This window comes from Dufourea novaeangliae, unplaced genomic scaffold (assembly GCF_001272555.1).
Source record: "Dufourea novaeangliae isolate 0120121106 unplaced genomic scaffold, ASM127255v1 scaffold2, whole genome shotgun sequence".
Lineage (NCBI taxonomy): Eukaryota > Metazoa > Arthropoda > Insecta > Hymenoptera > Halictidae > Dufourea > Dufourea novaeangliae.
In genome coordinates this window covers 1,003,612-1,024,896 of record NW_015373882.1, presented here as the reverse complement: position 1 = coordinate 1,024,896, position 21,285 = coordinate 1,003,612, and the positions used below count along the sequence as shown (strand labels likewise).

The 21,285-nt window shown below is 33.1% G+C and overlaps 2 protein-coding genes across 2 annotated transcripts in view; one reads left to right on the top strand and one right to left on the bottom strand.

The window, feature by feature from the left end:
• Positions 1–740: 740 nt before the first annotated feature.
• LOC107185762 (X-linked retinitis pigmentosa GTPase regulator) lies at positions 741–17,519 on the bottom strand. The gene is made up of 11 exons (XM_015573555.1): positions 17,489–17,519; positions 11,200–11,325; positions 8,950–9,042; positions 7,726–7,788; positions 5,817–6,140; positions 4,424–4,576; positions 3,431–3,595; positions 2,896–3,017; positions 2,706–2,795; positions 1,431–2,487; positions 741–862 (listed from the first exon to the last, which is right to left on the bottom strand). Exons 1-11 carry the CDS (start codon positions 17,517–17,519, stop codon positions 741–743), a joined length of 2,346 nt encoding a protein of 781 aa, XP_015429041.1.
• Positions 17,520–18,984: 1,465 nt separating this feature from the next.
• LOC107187167 (HIV Tat-specific factor 1 homolog) overlaps positions 18,985–21,285 on the top strand; it is a 130,659-nt gene continuing 128,358 nt past the window's right edge. Inside the window, exons 1-3 of the mRNA XM_015575218.1 lie at positions 18,985–19,118; positions 19,717–20,052; positions 20,138–20,494. Of these exons, the coding sequence (XP_015430704.1) occupies positions 19,759–20,052; positions 20,138–20,494 (651 nt within the window). The 5' untranslated portion in view covers positions 18,985–19,118; positions 19,717–19,758. The remainder of the gene's footprint in view (positions 19,119–19,716; positions 20,053–20,137; positions 20,495–21,285) is intronic.

Here is a 21,285-nt window from a genome sequence, read left to right as displayed (position 1 = left end):
GTTAATTCCGTTTGTTTGTACGTCAAGCTCAGTCAGTTGCGTCGGATCACTTTTCTTGTTATACGCTTTATTTCGTATTTACAAATACTTCTTAACTAACGATTTACAGACACGTGTACATCGCAATAATCCTTCCTATTCCTTTTTGGAAGTGTGGAATGTCCCATAAAAAGAGAGGGAATATGAATAAATGTAATACAATTTTGATATGATATGTGTGTGAGCATTGTTATTTCATGAACAGTGGAAAGAAAAGATGTCATTGGCTGCAACCGAAATCACTTTACTATTCTTTGGTCCCGATTATATGCTCATCATACACACATTATAAAAAATCTGATGAAGTATAATACATCCTCGGAGAACTCTTGATCACAGGAGGGTACACGTTTTCGACTGAAATCAAAGAAAATTTATCGGTTAAATGAATCTTTTTAAAGATACAGTAAGAAAATACCAAAACCTCCATTATTCAAGAATAGAGAGTATTTCACTTTTCTATCTTTCTAAATGACAAGAATTAATTTTAGAAGTATTATTTTATTATTATAGAAGAAGATATTTTTATTAAATCGGATTTTTTAAAACATTTTCAATATCAAATAAGAATTAAAAATTTGTTAAGACAGCAAAAAATAATCCGATATTGAATATGTTGAAAGAATTGTATATATGAGCTGCTAAAAAGTTGTGGGAATTTCGTTATTTCCATTCTATCAGTAATAGATAATTCCGTTCTATCAGTAATAGATAAATAAAAACTTGTTGAGTACCTTAGGTTTATGGTTTACACTACTGGCAATCTTACTGCCATTCTCCATTGCTTGCTGCCTCTTCCCCTTGAACATCTTCGTCATTTTGGCTAATAAGTGGAAATAATAAAAATATATCATATTTTAAACGAACTCAGTGAATGAATTTAAGAGCATTAATATTATTAACAGTTTCTATAAATTATAATAATAACTTGATTAATTAATAATATCTCGTTGAGTTCCTACGATATCTGTTTAATAACATAATAATTAACCCTTTCCACTCGGAATTTCTAATTTTCCATACATTTTGTCCCTTCAGAGGGGACAGTCGAGTGCCAAGGGTTAATTAATTGTGATTGAATTTCTATAATCCTTAAGGAGGTCTGTAAAATTTTCAATATAATTTAACAAAACTGTCTTCCCCGTCTAGAATTTTTATGATTTACGTATATTAAAATCCATCAAAGGAATTATTTGTTACAGTTACCATAAGTTCTTCATACTCTTAAAAAAATGTGAAGATGCTTTCATAATTCATCATGTTATTTATTAAATTAACGTTTCGTAAGTTCAAGATTTTTATCTTAGTTTCTTTTAGTATTCAAAGTCACCATTCCTTATTATCAAATTATTATTACTGTTTGCTCAAATACTCTCGTTTCATTTTCTTACCAGTTCTCGGTGCCGGCGACTGCACAACGTCCGCGTCATCTTGACTATTGTCGTTAGCGAGTTTCTTCACCTCGATGATTTTCTCCTTGTTATTTTGTTTATCGATTTCTATCGTCTCTTCGGTACCCACTCTCGATCTCGTTGACCTGGAACTTTCACTTTTCGAAGACTTCACTGAACCCGATTCATGTTTCTGTGTGGATTCATTGTTATTAACTATGTCCGGTTCCTTGTTTAGCGTTTCCTCTGTCATCACGTTTCCATCGCTGGTTTCATCTTCTTTTTCCATCGAGGATGTTCTTTCTGTGGGCGAATTATTACCACTTCCAGGTTTTAGCCTCGGCGGTTTCGGCGGTGGTGTAGAACCGGAAGTCGACATCTCCGAGACTTTTTCTTCTATAACTTTATCGTTCGATACTGTTTCCATATTCTCCGATTTCGGTTTATGTTCTTCGTTTCCATTCTCTTTATTATCCAACGTATTACTCCCTTTCACCACTTCCTTGTTACTTTCCGTGCCATTTTTTGTCACTTCATTTTCCGCTACATTATTATTCTTTTGATTATCGTTCTCACCATTCATAATTTCAGCTTCCATTGCTTTTTGGATATTGTTTTCCTCGTCCACTTTCATTTCTGACATTTTATTATTATTTCCTGCTTCCTTGTTATCATTCTCTGGTTTAGATTCTTCCGCGGGACTTTCGTGTACTTCCTGCGTCGTGACTTCCGGTGATATTTCGTTCGATGTACCTTCCAATGTCGTTTGTTTTGTTGAATCTTCTGCAGACTTTTTGTTATCTTCGGTTTCCATGATTTTGTCCGTCAAATCGGTATCACCATTCGTGACATTTTCACGATTATTTTCTGCATCCATTTGAACACTTTCCATCTTCGATTCTGTCGTCGCTGAGCCTGCCGATGTTTCTATCACGTTTGCTTCTTGATTCGGTTGTTCTTTCTCATTTTCGTTTTTATTTTCTTCACGTGCATCGTTCTGTAGTCTGGTCAATGGAACTTTCAGGGGTGGCAAAGAGGTTCTTTTCTGAACATGTTCCTAAAATAAATTAGTATTTTATACTGTTTTATACCGTAATAGTTATGTGTCTAATTTCGCTAATTAGGAAACTCAGCATTGTAACCAGTTCATTTGAAAATTACTTTATGGACAAAACATTTACGGAAAAACATTACTGAAATAAGACTTTTTAAATACGTAAAACAGCAAGATTATTATTTAGAATGACAGATAATACTCATTTGAATTTTAATTACCGTTTGTATTAGTTCCTTTTCCTTGTCTGTTGCATTATTTGACTCCCGTCTGCGGCCGACCAAAATTGTATGGCAGCCACCGCACGCAACCTTGAATTTCAGAATCATGGAAAAATTTTCAAATGTAACTCGAGTCGAATGGTTCGAAATAATTAGAAACACGCGGGAAACATGTCTGTGACGTAATTACGTTAGAGACGATGAGTTCCTTGTATCTCGGTGCGAAAGTTAATTCGTGAACGTTGTTCTCATTTTCCTCCAAACCTAGTTTTCCATATCTTCCATCCCCGCAGGTGAACAGTTTTCCAGATTCTGGCATGAAAATTGGAAATACAAACATAAAAATACACGAACTTCATTTAATACTAAGTAACATTAGATAACGGATAATGTGTTTAATTCTTCGTAGAATCTTAAAAATAATCGTATAATGTCTTACTGTTGCGTTGAAAAAGAAAAATGGTCAATTAGAAAGCAGTAGAAACCTACAAAACTTAAAAATAGAACATGAATTTGATATGAATAAACGATTCCCCTTTAAAATATATTATTATTGTACATTTAAGTCGCAGTGATTTTTTAACCAATTAAAGCTTTGCCTGTTTTTGTATGGGTATGTTTCGGAAAAATTTTGGTGCAGAATTCTGAAATTTTTAATCATTCCTGTAATACCAATCTGTTACAATTTCTGTGAGATTAAAAAACTATGTAGTATTTCGAGTTACCAGTGACAATAGCGGTGTGACTTTCTCCACAAGCAATCTGTTTAACAGTTTCATTTTGCAGCGCACCGCGTGGAAGAAGTTTCGGCGTGAAAAGTTCCGTAACGTTTGTTCCAAGCCCGAGTTGGCCAGTTGAATTACTTCCGGTACAATACAAACTTCCATTGTCTGTAAATTAAGAAATCGCAGCGGTCTAGTAACACTGTTCAACAAATTTAAAGTTTTTTTCGACCTTGTGACCTTCACAGACGCTTCTGGTAGAGCTTTATGAGCTGAATGCGAATCTACAAACCATTTTTTACAATTTTAAAAAAAATCAATGTTGAAAAAATTGAAAATATTCAACTTTAGAAATGTGTTGTGCTTTTGGAGTAATAGTTATTTAGTTGCTTTTGACACGAAATAATTCCCTGGACTCTTCCAAACAAAATAATATAAATTCTTCTTATATTATAGACATCTAAATATTTTTCATGTTTTTATACTTTTCAATTTATTTCAAAAACGATGGGTCTGTCTGAAAATCTAACCGCAGCACGCAATATAGCAGACCTTTCTATTAGGGAAAGCGTCAAAGAAAGTTACAAAATCTGTTTTGTTTTCAATAAGGAAGCGAAATATTTAGTTGAGCAAAACACGTAGCGGCAGCAGTGGTATACAGTGGACTCTAACTATATGGCCATGGTCGGGCTAGGGGAGTAAAATGCATGCTAAGTTTTACCGTCATAGTCTCGGTCTCGGCGCCTGCGCAAAAGCTGGATCGTGTTGAGGCGTCGGCGTACGCAACGTGGTGGGAAAGCGAATTTGTGTGCTCGAAAATACACGTGAAGGGGAAGTGCCTCGCGTGGCAATATGTTTAGTGGCAATATACATAGTTAGAGTCCATTATATTTAATGACGGCGGTCGCCTTGCTTGCGCTCAGCGTAACAGAAGCGTTAAACACGCATAGGCAAGATTATAATTTTTGTCATATGAATAAATATTACGTCTCATACCAGCGAAAATAACAGTATGGTGACCTCCGCAAGCTACATGGACTGCAGGCACAGGTAATTGCATTTGTTTCGGTGCCAACTGCTTCGAAAATTTCGCATCGATCCCCAATTTTCCGCTTTCCGACTCACCACAGACATAAACGAGGCCGCTTTCTGGAAACATAATTCAATCCCTAGAAGTTCCAACACGGTGACACATTTTCCATAAACAACAGCATGAAACTCGACCTAGTTTTCTTATCTTACTTTCGTAATCGAGAACCATTAGTTGTAATAACTAATGCATTTGTTTGCAAGAAATAGTCTAAAAACAGAATAAATTTTCTTTATGAAATTTTGAGATTTTTCGTTGTATACGAAAAATGTAGAGAAAGTTCTTGTGTTTAATGATTACTAATTTTATATAAGATAATATCAAAAATATGAAATTCCAATCAGGAATAAATTCACCGACGTTCACGTAATTAATTCTTCTGTTCAATAAATATGTGTATGATACAATACAATGTAACCAAATATAAAATATAGTAGAGCTCCGATCATCCGAAATGAAAGGGAAACAAGTCTGATAAGCAATTTTTTTGATAATAATCGGTTCAAGAGAAACGAAGTCTAATACATATATGTATACCATAAAACAATGAGAAATAAAGTAATTTGTTATTCTTAATATATCATCTTCGTCTACAATTTTATATTTTGGATTATCTTTACGTATTTCAAGACCAATACCTTGTATTGTCAATTAAAGTATCGCATAATTTACTTTAAACTCATTTAAGACTAATGGACGGTATATTTTTTCGTGCTTCTTTTACACTATTTCTTTCAAAAAACATTCGTGACTCGTTCTGCGTTTCGATAATTGTTTATCCGATATGATCCGAGATTTTTATTATTATATTCCTAACAGATATTAATAATACTTTGAGGTATTACTTTTGGATACAAAGTGAATATCTGGACTCCAGAGCCAGACTGTATTAAGTACACTTTAAAAAAAAAATGACTTTTTACATGTTTCACATATCAAATTTTCCACTGCTTCCGATAGTAAAAATTATTTCGTTCTAAGTTGTTTAGTTTTTAATGTAATAGTGTCAAAATTACTTTTAAATATTAAGTCCATATTTTGTTCCGAACTAAACAATATAAAATCCGTCACGTAGGGTACTCTTAATGCAATGTTCACCGTTTCTACATATCCAGGATTGTCTTAGGTCCATTCAATAGTTCGAAGGTAGCGATTGTTTCTCGATGAATTCTTACCGAAGGATTCCAAAGTTACAAAGTTTTTACGTCTTTGATTTGCTCGTCTCTATAGTTTTGTAAGTGTGACTTAATATGCTCTGGCTCTGGGGTCCAGATTCTATATGTTCCAACAAGAAATCACCTGTTAGAAAAGACGAATGGTAATAGCCGGCGCTGATTTGTTTCACTGGTTCAGGTATGTGCACTTTTGTCGGTTTGTTCATCAAGCCGGAGACATCGGGTAGTCCAAGCTGACCCTCAAGATTGCTACCCCACGCCAAAACGCCGCCATCGCTCGTGAGAGCAAGGGAGTGATGGGAACCAGCTGCGAGTTCAACTATCTTGGGTCCAGTCAATCCTGTGTCGTACACCAGCACAGGCGAACTCGCTGAATCTCCTACCGCGGAAGTTCCACGGCCCAGTTGTCCCTCCTGGTCGCTACCACAAGCGAAAACCTTCTGAGCACCTGAAACATCGTCACTTTGCACTTTAACATCGGCATCCAAGAGATGTTGCGCAGCATTTGAGGTATTCGAAGATGGTCGAAATCTCTGGAGCTGATGACAGCTTCTGAAACTTCTAAGGCCATTGAAACTTCCGAAATTGACTGTATGATTTAGGGTAACTCTCACAGATTCCAGTGTACCGGAATTAGCGAGATTGCGTGAAGTCGCTCATAATTATTTAATGTACTAATGAGTAATTCATTATGGTTACAGTAAAGGTGTAGGACTATTTAAATTCAGAATACCTTTCTAATTTTTCGTTTAGTTAAAATGACATAGGATGTTGGAGGCAAATAACAAATATTATGAACGTAGCATAAATGTTTGAGCTCTTTCCGAGAAAACATGCGTTTAGAAATAATAGTGGATTACTTATTGATGCACTTAATATGTACATAGTAATGACACCGTTGACGCTTAGATAGACGACGTTAAGATGGAGAATACTATCCATGCACTCTATATTAAATTTGAGAAAGTTTCAAATAAATTAAAAATCCTGAAAAATATATCAAATATAATATTTACAAACGGGCAGAAGTTGTATGACCGAACGAGAAGGCTCGTTGTTAAACTGTATTACTAGTCGTAGTGACTAACTGTGAATAGTATTGAACGAAAGTCCATGTATTATTAATTAAAGCAGTATTTCTTTCCTGATTCTTTGTGCTTTTCATCTCAATACCATTTATATCCAACAAACATTTGAGACTTACAATTAGAATTAGTCAGCTACACTATATTTATTTTATCGATTGACATTCGTGTATTAGGGGTGAAATTATGTTCCAAAGATGAACATGTAGAAATAAGGATCAGATTGTTTTCTTTCCGAATATTACATTATTCGACACATTAAAGCGTCTTGTGTCCATATCTGTTTAAAAATGAAAGACTATAAAAGTACTGAAAGTGTTCACCTTTCCGAGACACACTTGAGGTAATTAGTGCTGTTTTGGAGTGAGTTTAACTTTCGATAAGCGTTCTAAAATTGAATGGGCTTTAAAGTAATTAGCATTCGAAAATGAGGGTGTCACGAACGCCTGTATAATATGGGGCGTCTGAAATGATAGATAGAAATCTTTAGAATGATAAATGTGTTTGAGGCATGCTTTGTTGCTTAAAACGTAACTGATGATTTTCCTTCGTCAAAAAAAGCTATGTTATCTACTTAGAAACGCACATTACCTGTTGATAACCAAGATAGAGTTTTTTAAGGTCGTGCGAGAATAAATGTTTCTTTATACAAGTAATGGATTATCATTAATAGAGGTCTGTATTGTAAAAGTATTATTATGTAACGGTATGTACTATTGATTAAGAAATGTTTAACAGATTAACATTTGCAATCAACATGCGTGAAATGGCTATTTCTACAACCACGGGGTAAGAATCGTTGGGGAACTATTTATAAATTGAAAGTTGAATGACTGGCGTGATAGAAGTGTCCGCAACATGCTATGTCATGCACATAATTACACAAAGTTATCCTACGTACAAGAATTTCGGTGTTTGAAATGAAGATCGACATAGAATATAACTTACCTGTACAAATCAGAGTGTGCGCTCGCCCACAAGCCACGTGCGTAACCTTTTCCGGTTTCAAAACTGAAAATTATAAGAACACTTATTTAACATTATCTAATTAATATTAATACTGCAATTCGGCCAACATCGAGCATGTATGCAAAATTTCAAACGGATAAATGTGTGATTACTAATGCAGCGTTTTATCTTTAAAGGGGTACATACCTTTTGTACCGTGAAAAACAGGACATTTTTCAAAAATTTATTCCAGAAAAACTATTCGACGAATTGATTTGCTAAATTAGCTTCCTTCTTTATTAAAAACGGGATACATTGAAGATTATTTTATAAAATTGTCGATGTTACATATAAACATACATACTATATGTATGTGTATAGCTGCACTGTCAGTATAATTGATGTTCCCATTGTGGTCCGATTTGAAAATGGATGGGATTTTATTAAATTTTATCATATCGGCTATGACCTATCGGAGGCCAACCTTTTCATTTTGAAAAATTGATTAAATTACTCCATCTTATAGAATACAATCTTATTTTACGTAAAAATTCGCTACTTTATTAATGAATAAAAATCTGAAAAATTAAGAGATCAAAAATATGACTCGGTATGTCGAAAATAGTCATAACAGCTGCATGTACATCAAATTTGGTGAAAAATATTGAAAACTGACAGAGTTATGGTGCGGACAGTCTTCAAAATGTGTGTTTCGATAAAAACGTGTTTAAAGTTTCACCTGCCCTATAGATTGCCCTGACACGCTCTTAAAATTTAAAACAAAACTTCATCAATTTTCGGAATTTTCTCATAAAACTTATACAGAATATTCTTCATAATATATACGATTAATTAAGCAAATAAAAAAAATCGATTTTTTGAACCTCCGAAAGGTACGTACTCCTTTAGACCCTTTTATAAATGACCCTTCTATTATGACACACTCGGAAGAAACTGTATCATGCATCATTTCAGACTTAACTTTACAGTTTCTGATTATGAGCGCAAATTGTCAAATTAATTAATATTTACTTGCTACGTAGAGGAATTGAAAATATTATTAATTGATAGTTAATATAAAGAAATAAGTTTCATTCGTAAAAAGATTCTATTTTGAATACCTAATTTGATTCTGCTAAATAAACAATACAACGAAACTTTTGCCAATTTCGTAAAAAACCTTTAATACATTTCTAATGATAGAGTAGGTATAGAGATACATACTTTTCACGCATGATGGTTTGCTAATGTGATTCTTATGACCAAGTCCTAGTTGACCCCAATCGTTACTTCCAAAAATGAAGAGCCTACCAGTCTCTGAAATGGAATAAAGAAACCATTTTTCTCATTTAAAACGTCGGTTCAAAATATTAGTATATTAAATATCAAATTTTATAATGTTTTTATTTATGCATGATATGAGTACTACGACGGACAGTGGGAGATTATTTGTATAAATCGAAAACGGTGATTGTTATTACACTACGGAGGTGTATGTAAATTCACATTCTTTTAGATTACATTCACAAAAATAGATATATCCTTTGTTTATTAACGAAGTTTTAGATTAAACAGACTCAGTATGCACTCTATTATAATTCTATTAAATTTTTTACAATGTTGTAAACATGTGAAATTGGACATACGATGTTTTCCTTTTCTGTAAGTTGCAATAATTATGTCTCACTGCAGTCAAGTGAGTTATAAATGTTTAAATTGTATGTTTATTAGATTTCTGATGTTCAACGCGGTACCTTCTTTTTGTAATTAGCTTGAATTGAGTGAATTTAAATCTTACGCTAAAATATACGATGATCATATTCACTTTAAAATATAAAGTTTTAAAAATGAATTATTTTTGGTATTAAATTATATTGTGTTACTAATTGTAAATATTAAGTATTTCAAGTAAGCATCGTTTAAAATTTGTAATTTACTCTGAATAAAACAATTTGGGTTTTTGTTGACTGTTCTACGCCAAAACCCACTGGCGCCATAAGTAATTGCGTTGGAATAAGGGTGTTAAAAAAATGTCTAAAGAACCTCTGCGCGCATTTCATTTTCGTTCCATTCTACCAAGCCACAAAAACCGTAGGTGGCGTATGATAATGCATTATTCTGTACGGTATTTTATTTACGGAGCAAAAAAGTTCACGTGTTCAGATTATTCCGCGATTAACTGGAACTGTTGATAATAACAGTATATCCTCCCTGGTTGTGTTGGTATGTTACGTGCACGAGCACTGCGTAGTCATATCGATTTACTGGACAGTGGCTATCCCTATACATATAAGTACAGATCGATTGTAACTTCTTCGCGAGGCATGTTACAGAAGCTGCTATCCGTGTGAGCTTTAGCCCCCCTCTACGTTACGTAAAAACTGACGTATCAGAGTACAATTTCGCGGGAATATTTACGAAAACTCCTAATCAATAGCCTGTAGCAAGTGATTGAATTAGACTATAGGCAATGAAAAATAATTTAAAGTAAATTGTGAACTAGACTCGTAAAGGAAAAATTTTCTTAGAAGATACGTGAGATACATCATTTAGAGGTTATATTATGATAATTTCACGAATAAATATTCTATTCTAAATTGTATCGATTAGCCAGTTGTGACTTTTACGCTTTTTATTAATTTTGTATTGATAGAGACTGTGGTTCACAATATTCGCAGAGTCTATAAATCGTGACGCCGTCTTGACGCAGGTAAACTGTACGATAGAAACCGTCTGACATGCAAGAAGTTAAAACGAGAGTGTAAACATTGTCGCGGGATAAAAATAAGTGGAAAAAGTAGCTGAAAAATATTTTTAGTAGCCACCGAAAGATATTTCTGTACGAAAAAAATAGATGTAGGTACATAGCTGAAATGGTACCAACATGGCGACTCGTGACTTCCGTATCACCGAAGGATGACGGTCATTCACGCGTTTGTCTATTGATTTCCATTAAAATCAAGACCAGTCGTGCCCAAGTCAATAGGCCAACGCACATAATATCTACTTAACACAGGGCATAATCTAGGGAAGGTTGCATAGTCACGCGTAATTACGAGTCATAAGAAGGCACATTGAGTCACGTTGTACAGTTTTATTAGATAGAAGCTATCGCATAGGTGGTCTGTGACTACGGAATAGCATTGAAGAAGAAATAGCATAAATTCGTGGATTGTACATGCGAAACCAATTCATAGAAACGTGTACATGACTCTGTAGCATCGATTGAAACAATGTATCTAAAAATAGAAAAGAAGATTATATTTTTTCCGGAGTATACTCTTTGTAAACAGACGTTTTAACTGCTTATAATTCTTTAGTATTTTGTAGTTTCAAATACTTTGTAAAATAATTGGGTGTGTAGTTGAAATTAATTTTTTCAATAGAATTTTATTGTGGAAACGGTGTAATTGGAGAATTTAATATAAACCTTTCATGGTTACTATGGAATGATAAAAGATTTAATTAACTTACGACAAATGACAGCGGAATGCTCGTCACCACAGGTAATGGAAATCACCGAGTCTTTTCGTATGAAGAAGTGCGATGCAATGTTGTCTGCGAACCGGCTGCGACCTATTGTAAATACTGCACCCGTTTCTGTAAAATTAGATAAACAGGTTTTGACGTCATTGGCTTAGACAGCTTGAATGTTTCGAATAAAATGTGGTGAATAATAGTGGTGATATAATTATATAATTTCGTATAATACATAGAACAAAATTATTAAATAAGTAATAATAATATAATTACCAAAACTAGTAAATAAGAACGTAATAGCAACAAAAAAATAATTCAAGTAACATTAAGAATTTTCAACCTACATTTATTTTTAATTTTTTTAACTACTTTGAGACAAAACGAAATCTTAAGTAACGAAAAGGAACATTAGATAATGATGAATTTTACGAAGGGATAAGTTAAAAATTGCTAAAAGATTATCCACACATATTATGCATGTACTACATTTGAACATCGTTTAATTAAAATTGTTGGCAATGGAATTGTAAACTTACTAACATTTCCATAAGAAACTTTGTAAAACAGTGAGAACCATATCATATGCAATTCCTTTGTGAGAAATACTGTTAAATAACTGACATTTTCCTAGTCCGTTTTAATACCTTCGTCGTGTTTTATATATTTTACTACGTAGTCAAAAATTCTTTTGCATTTAAATCACTATATATAATCTTACGAAATACCACAATGTTCTATTTCTAAAAAGTCAGAAATCTATCGAATAAATACAAAACCAGGATTATAATGGATTATAAAATAACAATGTGAACATAGTATTCTATTGCTAGCCTATTATGAATTCGCGCAACCTTTATCCAAAAATTGCAGCTAAAATTCCTAAAATAAAAAATAAATACCGACATGGTGGAATGGTTGCGTTTTACTTGTTAGATTTATCACCCATAATAATTGTGGAGTCCATTTTACTTTTCGCCAAATTTAAGTTTTGTGTATCTACCATCTCGCAGTTTGCAATACTGGTTAACGAAAGCACAGACGCGCTAAATCTCCAATGATTTATTTAAGGAGGTTAACGCGATAAGGTGATATCAGCGGACGAATCGCTTCTTTCTTTCGCGTCTGGCACGAAATGCCGGTCGTGCGAAAATTATTTGCCGACGAGAAGCCAAGACAAATTCTGTTAACGTTCAAGTCGTCCACACGTCGTTGTAAGCTTCGTCTTAAATCACTCGATGTAAACAAGAATAGTAGAAATCCCTTTAAAATTTAAATATCGAACGTTAGTCTTCTAATCAGATAAACAAGAATAGTAGAAATCCCTTTAAAATTTAAATATCGAACGTTAGTCTTCTAATCAGATTGCAGATAAACGAATCATTATTGTAATAATTTGGATCTAAATGTACCTTTAGCTAGTCATACCCAGAAAGCCAAACGTTACGTGCACGAGACCGACGAAATCTAGCCTTCACTGTTCCTTCGAGAATTAAGATTAGAAAAAAAATTGTGGGAAATATACTGTACAGCTGTAAATTCGAAAATTTATTTATCACTTTATGAAAATTCTATTTGATATTACTTATTTTACAGCTTAGACACGGTAAACATAAGAGGTTCTATAATTTCGTTTTGTTTTCAAGTAGAATCGTCATTTTTTAGCCATTTACTGTGTATTCTTAAACATTGCATATAATTATGAATGTATATAGAAAATTCCGAGGATTGTTTAAATTTAATTTGTCTCGAACATATAACGTTAATTACATTTGCTGCGTGGAAAATGATAATTCTGATGGACATTACTAAAAATTCAGTTACGTCTATAAAAAGTCATTCCAAATTCAATTTTTACAATCCTTTAGGACACTCGACGGGGAGTCGTTTAATGCGAGCGCGCATTTACATTTGAACTCGTCAGAAAGGATTTATAATGGAGTGGACGACCAGAACAGCTTTCGAATGAAGAGTTTCATGGATCATTCTGAATCGTATTTAAAACTTGTTAAAGGTTACAATTATGGCTATGGAGCGTCGAATAGAATGAATTTATAAGATCTACCTCAGCGATCGTGACTGTTGAGACTGACAGAGGATGAACGTCCGTGAATTTCATGGAAGCAGCACAGTTGAAAATCAACTTAATCGTCGAAATGAACGTATCAATGGGTTCGAGGGCGTCTATGTATTAAGCCACGGTAATTATAGTTTCTCATTTCCAAAGGTCAACGATGCAGCGGTTGGTGTAAATCCTTTGTAGAACTTACGTTTATGTTCTTGTTATCAAAAGTTCAAACGTCGCCGTTCCTTTGCATAATTCATCGCGCATCTATCTTTCGAGTGCAACGTGTTCTTCGGCTGCGTTGACTTTAATTGCCAATTACGTTATCAGGCCAGGTTTCGAAGTTTGCCCTTCGGAGAATTTACGTGTACGGAACGAACTCCATGGAAGAGAAAGATCAAGCCATTCCTTTTCGCATAGATCGGAAGTAACCTACGATTATCTGGACCCAACAAATTTCTCGTGTGCATCAAATGACTAACCCTTCGAGTGTTCAGTCCGTCCGTCATACGGCACCGTGAAAAGTGCCAGAACATTTCCTCCATACGTCGTACAGGCAACCCGAGATACTTCAAATAAACGGTTTAATTTATAAGAAGTTCAAACAGAATAATGAATAATACATTATAACATATATAATAAACACATCAAAAGTTTGGAAACGAATGCATCCTTAAATTTGTTGCATTGTGCTTACGTACTCAGTACGTCTTCGATAATCATTCATTTTCCAAAATTACGTATTTTGGAATAATAATTAATAATAATTAATACTTTATTTCTAATAGTTTTATGACATATATTAAATTTTTGTTCTCTTGGATCGATTGTCCGAAAGACCGCTTATTCGAAGGAGTTTGTCCCCCTATTCGATCGGATAATCGGTGTTCTACTGTAGGTGTTGCAATCCTTTCAACCATTTTTGTCTTACATTCGTTATTTCTGAGTACAGTAATACCCCGAAGTTACGCTATGAGTGGTTCTGGCATTGGTGGCGTAAGTCGAAAAAGCGTAAGCCGGGGTACAAATTTCCATACAGCTTTATATTAATCTGAACTAATCGGTTCTTTGATAGAAGATCTAAAAATAAAATGCTAATTTATTGCCAATTAATCCTGTTTCATTCATTAAACAAAACTATAAAAATACTTATGTGACATACAAGTGGGAGGTAAGAGATGGGAGAGGAGGGGAAACAATGTATGGCGTAAATGCAAATTCGCGTAAATCGGGAGAGTGTAAGGCGGGGTATTATTATACAAACAATATGAAACGTCAAACTGTATTGTCAAGTGAAGCATGATGAAAATTATTACTTCAGATCCTCCGATCTAGAACGTGTCCCTGTTTTGAGACGCAGCATGAGAAATGATAAATTCGCTTTGCCGATATCATCGATGCGCTCATTTTCTACCCGCTGGAACTCCGTCGGGTCGTTAACCCGAGTACACATCATGTACTAGTCATGCAAACGAATTAAAATGTATACGACCAACAACTGAATCAATTCCAATATTTAATTCACAATCGTGTAAATAGACAATATCATATTGCCTCCGTTTTCGCACTGATAACACGAGCATCATGATTATATAATAATGTCATTTCTTATAATGCGTTGGAGCTACAAATCTCGTTTGCAATCGAATTTACACAAAACACGATTTTTTAAAACAATTTATTTGCAGACTAACCTGTTAGGAAAATGGAATTCCGTATTCTTTACTGAAAGTTGATTTAAAATGTTCAAATGCGAAAAATTTTAATTATAATTTTATTGTTTACATTGTCGATATTGTCAAAAAACAATTATTTTCATTTGCGATATTTATTTTAATGTTGATTCTATTAAATACTACATATTTAAAAGTGTTTTGTTACACTTTTTAAGGTAAGAATAAATGAGAATATGTAGAGTAAATGACATGAAAATTGTTTTTCGCGATACTGTCGTGATAATAAATGACAAACAAATCCAAAAGGTAAATTCTTTAATACCGAAATTAGTAAACTACACAGTTTATGCGTCCTTCGACCTTTTTCTACGAGAAGTCACTCATTTAATTAATTTCACACCTATGGAAGCAATTTACGACATAATCGTGTTGAAGAACGATTTTTTTCGTATACATAAACGCAAACTGTTGCCCCTATGTTCGTTAAAATAGGAAACAGGAATATGATTACAGATAAATTCAACTCGTCTGACGTATGCGTAACGTTTACACGTAACGGTCGTATTACGGTTAGTTCCTGTGATACGTACCTAGGTATATGATTAATGTGTGTATGGGTCATTTAATTTCTAATTTTCAGATAAAGTAAATATTACACGTACTTACAATATCAACCTACTAATTGTAAATTTGTTCAATGCATGTCATGTCAATTGCCTTTACATACAATGGAAAGGATAAATAATAAGTTTTTTTCTTCAAATATTTTCTACCATAATTTTGTTAATTTCTTTGTACTGCTTTTCATATTTAAATTATAATTTTAATTGCAAAATAGAAATTAATTTTTACTTCAAAATAAAATGAAAAAATTGATTTTTCGTTTTCTGCCAACAAAAATTTCGATGACGACACACATCGTCATTTACAGTAAAATATTCTGATTACAGTTTCATTTGAATTCATTTGACTGGAGGTATCACGCTAGTTCACCACGAAAGATGCCATTAGACAGAGGAAGGTTATAAAAATTGCTATAGATATTTACCGATTTCTTACTCTATCACAGCAGATTAATACGTTATATATTTGAATAGATTAATTACCAGCAGGTTAATAAATAAAAATTTTATTAATCTGAATACTAAAAATTCAATAACACATTCAAATCGCGTACACCACAACCCTTTACAATAAACTAAGTTTTAGCTTAATATGAACCCTGACATCAACCTCCCAATTTTTTAGCATCTTACGATGATTTATTAAAAAGCTTTACAGTGAATCTATTCCATTTAATATGGACAAATTTAGGTCCATGTGTAATCTTTCGCATTAATTAACGCAGATCTACTACCTTCTCATATCCATTTCAAATTGCTACTTTAAATTAAACATGCTTACATATTCTCAAATAGGTACAATTTTCACGGAAGGTAATTCTTTTCAGATTGACTTCAATTTATATGCATCTATTTTAACCTGGACCACACAGTTAAATGTACCTCATTTTATAATTCGTGTGCATCTTGAGATATTATTAGATATAGAATTATGAGCACCTCTACTCATCTGTGTCAGATATTCATAAACGTATAATAACAGTTCACTGTAATCTCTGACGTACATATGTTTGTAATTATGTATAGACCGTAACAACTATTATTCTTCCATTAACACCTTTATATCCATAGTGTGTGCATAGCGATGTATCATTAACAGAAATACATTATAAAATTTTAAGGAATTCTGACAGTATATGCAATAAATACATTGTTAAAACACATTGTTCATTTGTAGCATGAACTACTCACAGATTACAAAAATATTTAAGCAGGTAATTATGTTGTGATTATATTATTAAATTTTTAGATAGTTTTATCTTTATTAGCTCGTAAAGTGTTAATCTACACTATATGTATAGACCTTTTTAACGATTTCGAAGGTTACTTCGAAGATTATTACTAATTAATTCGTACTAGATTATCGAGGGCTGATGCTTGCGTATTATTGTTTATAGCAACATATAGTGGCTTCCTTTCGAATTACACGTCACGTATGTTGCAACGTGTGACGAGTAAACAAGACAAGGAAGACAGTCGACAAACTTAAATCCTTAAAAAATTATTATTAAATAACGATATATTTCTTATGCAAATGTCCTGTATGAATTCCTGAATAAACTGCCACAATTCTATAGAACTGATATAATCAAACATTCCATTGATTCACTGTAGTATGTTTTTCCAACGAAACATCAATTTTGCTCACAGTATCTGGTTGAAGAATCAAGGCTACCTAAACTGGTAACCATATGAATGAATCATTCATTAGTGCATTGACAATGCTCTTCACGAAAATCATATTTTCTACGTTACTCTAACGTCGGTGAACCGGCGTCATGCAGGAATAGTAGCACGTATGTACCTTAGTGAAATACGTAAAGAAAGTGCTGTCGGTGCTTGAGTAAAGAGTGAATTACGTAGAACATGAAATTAGGTGCGTGAAATCGTGTGTGCTGAGTGCGATATCGTGGAAAGTTTACCGGGTATCGTTTCTAGATCCGACAAGCCCATGCTTACACTTCGCGCTGCGAAACTTGCAGCCAACTAACTGCCGGTCAGGCATGGCTATCCTGGTAGCAACTTAAACTCAACGTTGCCTGGCAACTGGAAATCAATTTCCAATGGCAACCACACCGAACGTGTTCTAACGATAAGAATGGGAGCGATCGTTCGTCGCTGGTGTGTCTCGCGTGAAAATTAAAAACAATGCAACGTTATCCACGCGTTCCTTCGTGTCCCATTATATACCTCCGAGTGTCATCGAATATTCAACGCGCCGTTGCATTAGTCACGACATTCCGATGAATTCTTCTCTTTTTTAGGAGAATAATTGCTTGTTAGTCAATTAGTTAGTGTTCCCTGTTTTCGATTGTCGAGTGTATATTTTTCTTTGAATTCAATTATATTTTAGAGTAACAAACGGTCGGAGTATATTTAATAATTATGCATGTTCTTAGTAAGTGACCGATTGAGATCGAAATTTGAACATGGGGAAGTGCGTACTTCAAACGTGAAGATATGCTTGATGTTTTAAACTGTGAATGATCTTTTTAAACACTTAGAAGTGGAAATAATTTTTTTTTCATTCTATATTGATAACTAGTATTAATGATAATACAAAAGAAAATGTCTTAAATGTATTTCAGTTTTGGAGAAAACATTTAAACTATAATATAATAAGTACTGGTCCTTATTTGTTAAGCTTTTTTGGTATTTTAATGTACACATATCGATGTATTTGTCGTAACTTATTTAAACGTTATTGTTCCATAAGGAATGTTTGAATTCAAGTCATGTAATTGATTACTATCCAGATAGCACATGACGCCTTAAAGACGCCTATTTTACGGCTATTTTAGGTCTAGGGAGCCTTTAAGCCGTCGTCAAGGCGTCATGTGCTATCTGGATAAGTATGATTTGAAAATTAGTTAGTTAATATTTTATTAATTTGGTAAAATATCGGATACCACTATTATAAGTGTATGTACGTACATTGTATTATACATACATTGAAGTAGCTCTTTCAAGAACAGTTACTAACAATGGTTTTAGAACTTAACAAAACTAGAAACAATAGACATAAAAAATATTTTATTTTATCTATATCAATTGTTAAAACAGTTATTGTATAGAATTTTTTATAACATAAGATTGAAATATGATATATTTCATAATTTGATTAATTTTTTATGAGGCATTTGCAGAACTTTAGAGAGAAATTAAATATGTAGTAATAAAAAATATTGAGTCTACTTACTTCAAAATATTTAAAATATTTGGAATATTAATTTTTTATAATGTAAATCTTCTATTTATTACACATACAAACGTTGTTTTTGTTAATAAAAATATCAAATGCAGAATTATGGATCCAAGAATATTGATTGCTACATTTCTTATCGACATATACATAGGTAGTTGAAGGAGCTTCTAGAAAGTTGTACAGATCGCAATAGTATCACAAACGTGTACGAAAGCGTGCGTCTGTGGTTTGCTGTCAAGATTTGTAAACGAATGTTTATTTCTTTTGGTAAAAATTAAATCTGTGACAGTGAAATTAATTGTTAAGTATGTTAGTAACGTCGTGACTAGTTAATGGCGTTTTAAGTGGTAAGTACGTTGATAACGTTATTTTTTGTATATGACATATATATAACCTATAAAACGAACGCTTATAGAGTCTAAAAGAACGTGTAGATATGACAAAAAGGAGTTTTAATTGTGTGAATTAACAGTTCATGTAGCTATGGTTAATTGTAGGCGAAACATGTGTAAGAGTACAAAATTTTGAAATCGTATATACGTATAATTCATTTTCCAGTATATTGTGCATAACCTGTACGATTACTTTGTTAGTTGACGTTATATCCCTTTTATTTGAAAATTTCGCGCTTTGTATACAGTGATTAATGTTACATGTATAGTATTCCATCTTAAAACTTATGATTTAAAATCAACATTGTTTTATACATTGCAGCGCAATGTATAATAGTAACTCTAGTTAGGAAAAAATAGTTCAGTTTGATCAGTATAGTTTAAAAATTATTGACTATTTGAAAATTAACTGTTATCAGATAACAAGTGGTTATTTTTTGTTTATACTCTTTATATAAACAAGATGACTGGTGCCAAAAAATATATATTTGGCATCAGTTCAATCATTATGTTTTATTTGTATGAATAATTGTTGAAATTATATCTTCAACAGGTCTTCCATAACTTTTCAAATGCAATATTATTGACAACCAAGATGACAGATTGTCAAACAACAGAAACAGTTGACGATGCTATGAAAGATTATGAATTCGATGGTCAATCTTACATATACAAGGATCCTACAACTAATGTAGTATATAGGTTCGACCAAGAGAAGAATGAGTGGGTGGTGAAAGAAAATATAGAAACAAAAACAGAGGATGAAAATGTTGATGCAGTCAAGAAGGAAGGAGTGTTTGGCTTTGAAAATGATACCCATACATATACAGACCCTAATGATGGCAGTGTATACTTTTGGGACAAAGAGAAGAATGCTTGGTTCCCAAAGGTGAGATGTGTTCCTACGACATCCTATCCCACAATAACCTATCACAAATGTTTTATAATATTTCTTGTAAATGATTATATTACAGGTAGATGAAGATTTCATGGCAAGATATCAAATGAGTTATGGATTCACAGATTCAAGTCAGACAGAAACAAAATCTGTAGAACAATCTCAGGAAGCAGCAAAAGTGGAGAAAGAGAAAAGGAAAATCGAGGCTAAAAAGAAAGCACAGGAGCCACCAACTTGGTTTGAAGTAGATGAAGCACATAATACTGCTATTTACATGTCTGGTCTACCATTAGACATCACCATGGAGGAGCTTACAGCACTTTTCAATAAATGTGGCCTCATAGCACGAGATGAGAAAGGAAAGAACAGGATCAAGTTATACAAAGATTCAAATGGGCAACCAAAGGGCGACGCTCTCTGTATCTACATAAAGGTGAGTGCTTATTTATTTATTATTTGAGTTATGAACTACTCACATGTATATACTATATGTATATACGTTATATAGTATTGTACAGCGGTGTCCACATTTATGCCGACTTTAGCGTCCGTTTCTATACCCATCAGTTCTTGGAACTGGGCTCACGGAAACATTTTTGTTTTCACGACCTACCGAGTCGTGTTCGCGTCACCTTGTGTCGGATATCAGTGTCTCACTTACACTTGTTATTTCTCTCTCGCTCAGTTGAATTCTTGAAACATCTACCAGATAAGCGTCTAGATAAGGTCCCGAGGGTTGGACGGTTAAGTGAGCCCCACTGTATACGTATCTATAGAGAATAATAGTTTGACACAGATTTTTTATTGATACAATTTACATTATTTTAAAAAGACAAAGTAGAAGTTAATTTTTGAAATATTTACAAACAAATTGATGCAAGATAATTCATTCATAATAGCATACAGTAAGTTTATTTGCTGTAATTAGTACTGTTGAATAATAATGTAAGCCAATATATTATAATATAATAGTGGATAGAGCCTCTATTAATCTGAGATAATATTAGAGATACACAGATTAGAGTACAGTTTCCTACATACATAGATATTTAAGCACATTGCGCGATGTCTTAAAATTAATTAACTTACAATTAAAGATATCTTATTAACTTATTAACTGAAATCCTGATACATATTAGTAGTAAAAAAAGTTTTAGTTTACTATACTTACGATTACAATATTATTAAATTAAAACATGAAACATAAAAGTAGTCAAATTATAT

Bases quoted from the DNA above. Each gene is read 5' to 3' on its own strand.
- LOC107185762 (XM_015573555.1), bottom strand. From the start codon at position 17,519: ATGGGCTTGTCGGATCTAGAAACGATACCCG. The intron at 7,789-8,949 runs GTATGTATCTCT...TATAATTTTCAG, and splicing joins CAAACCATCATGCGTGAAAA to TTTTGAAACCGGAAAAGGTT. The intron at 3,018-3,430 runs GTAACTCGAAAT...TTTTCATGCCAG, and splicing joins TCACACCGCTATTGTCACTG to AATCTGGAAAACTGTTCACC.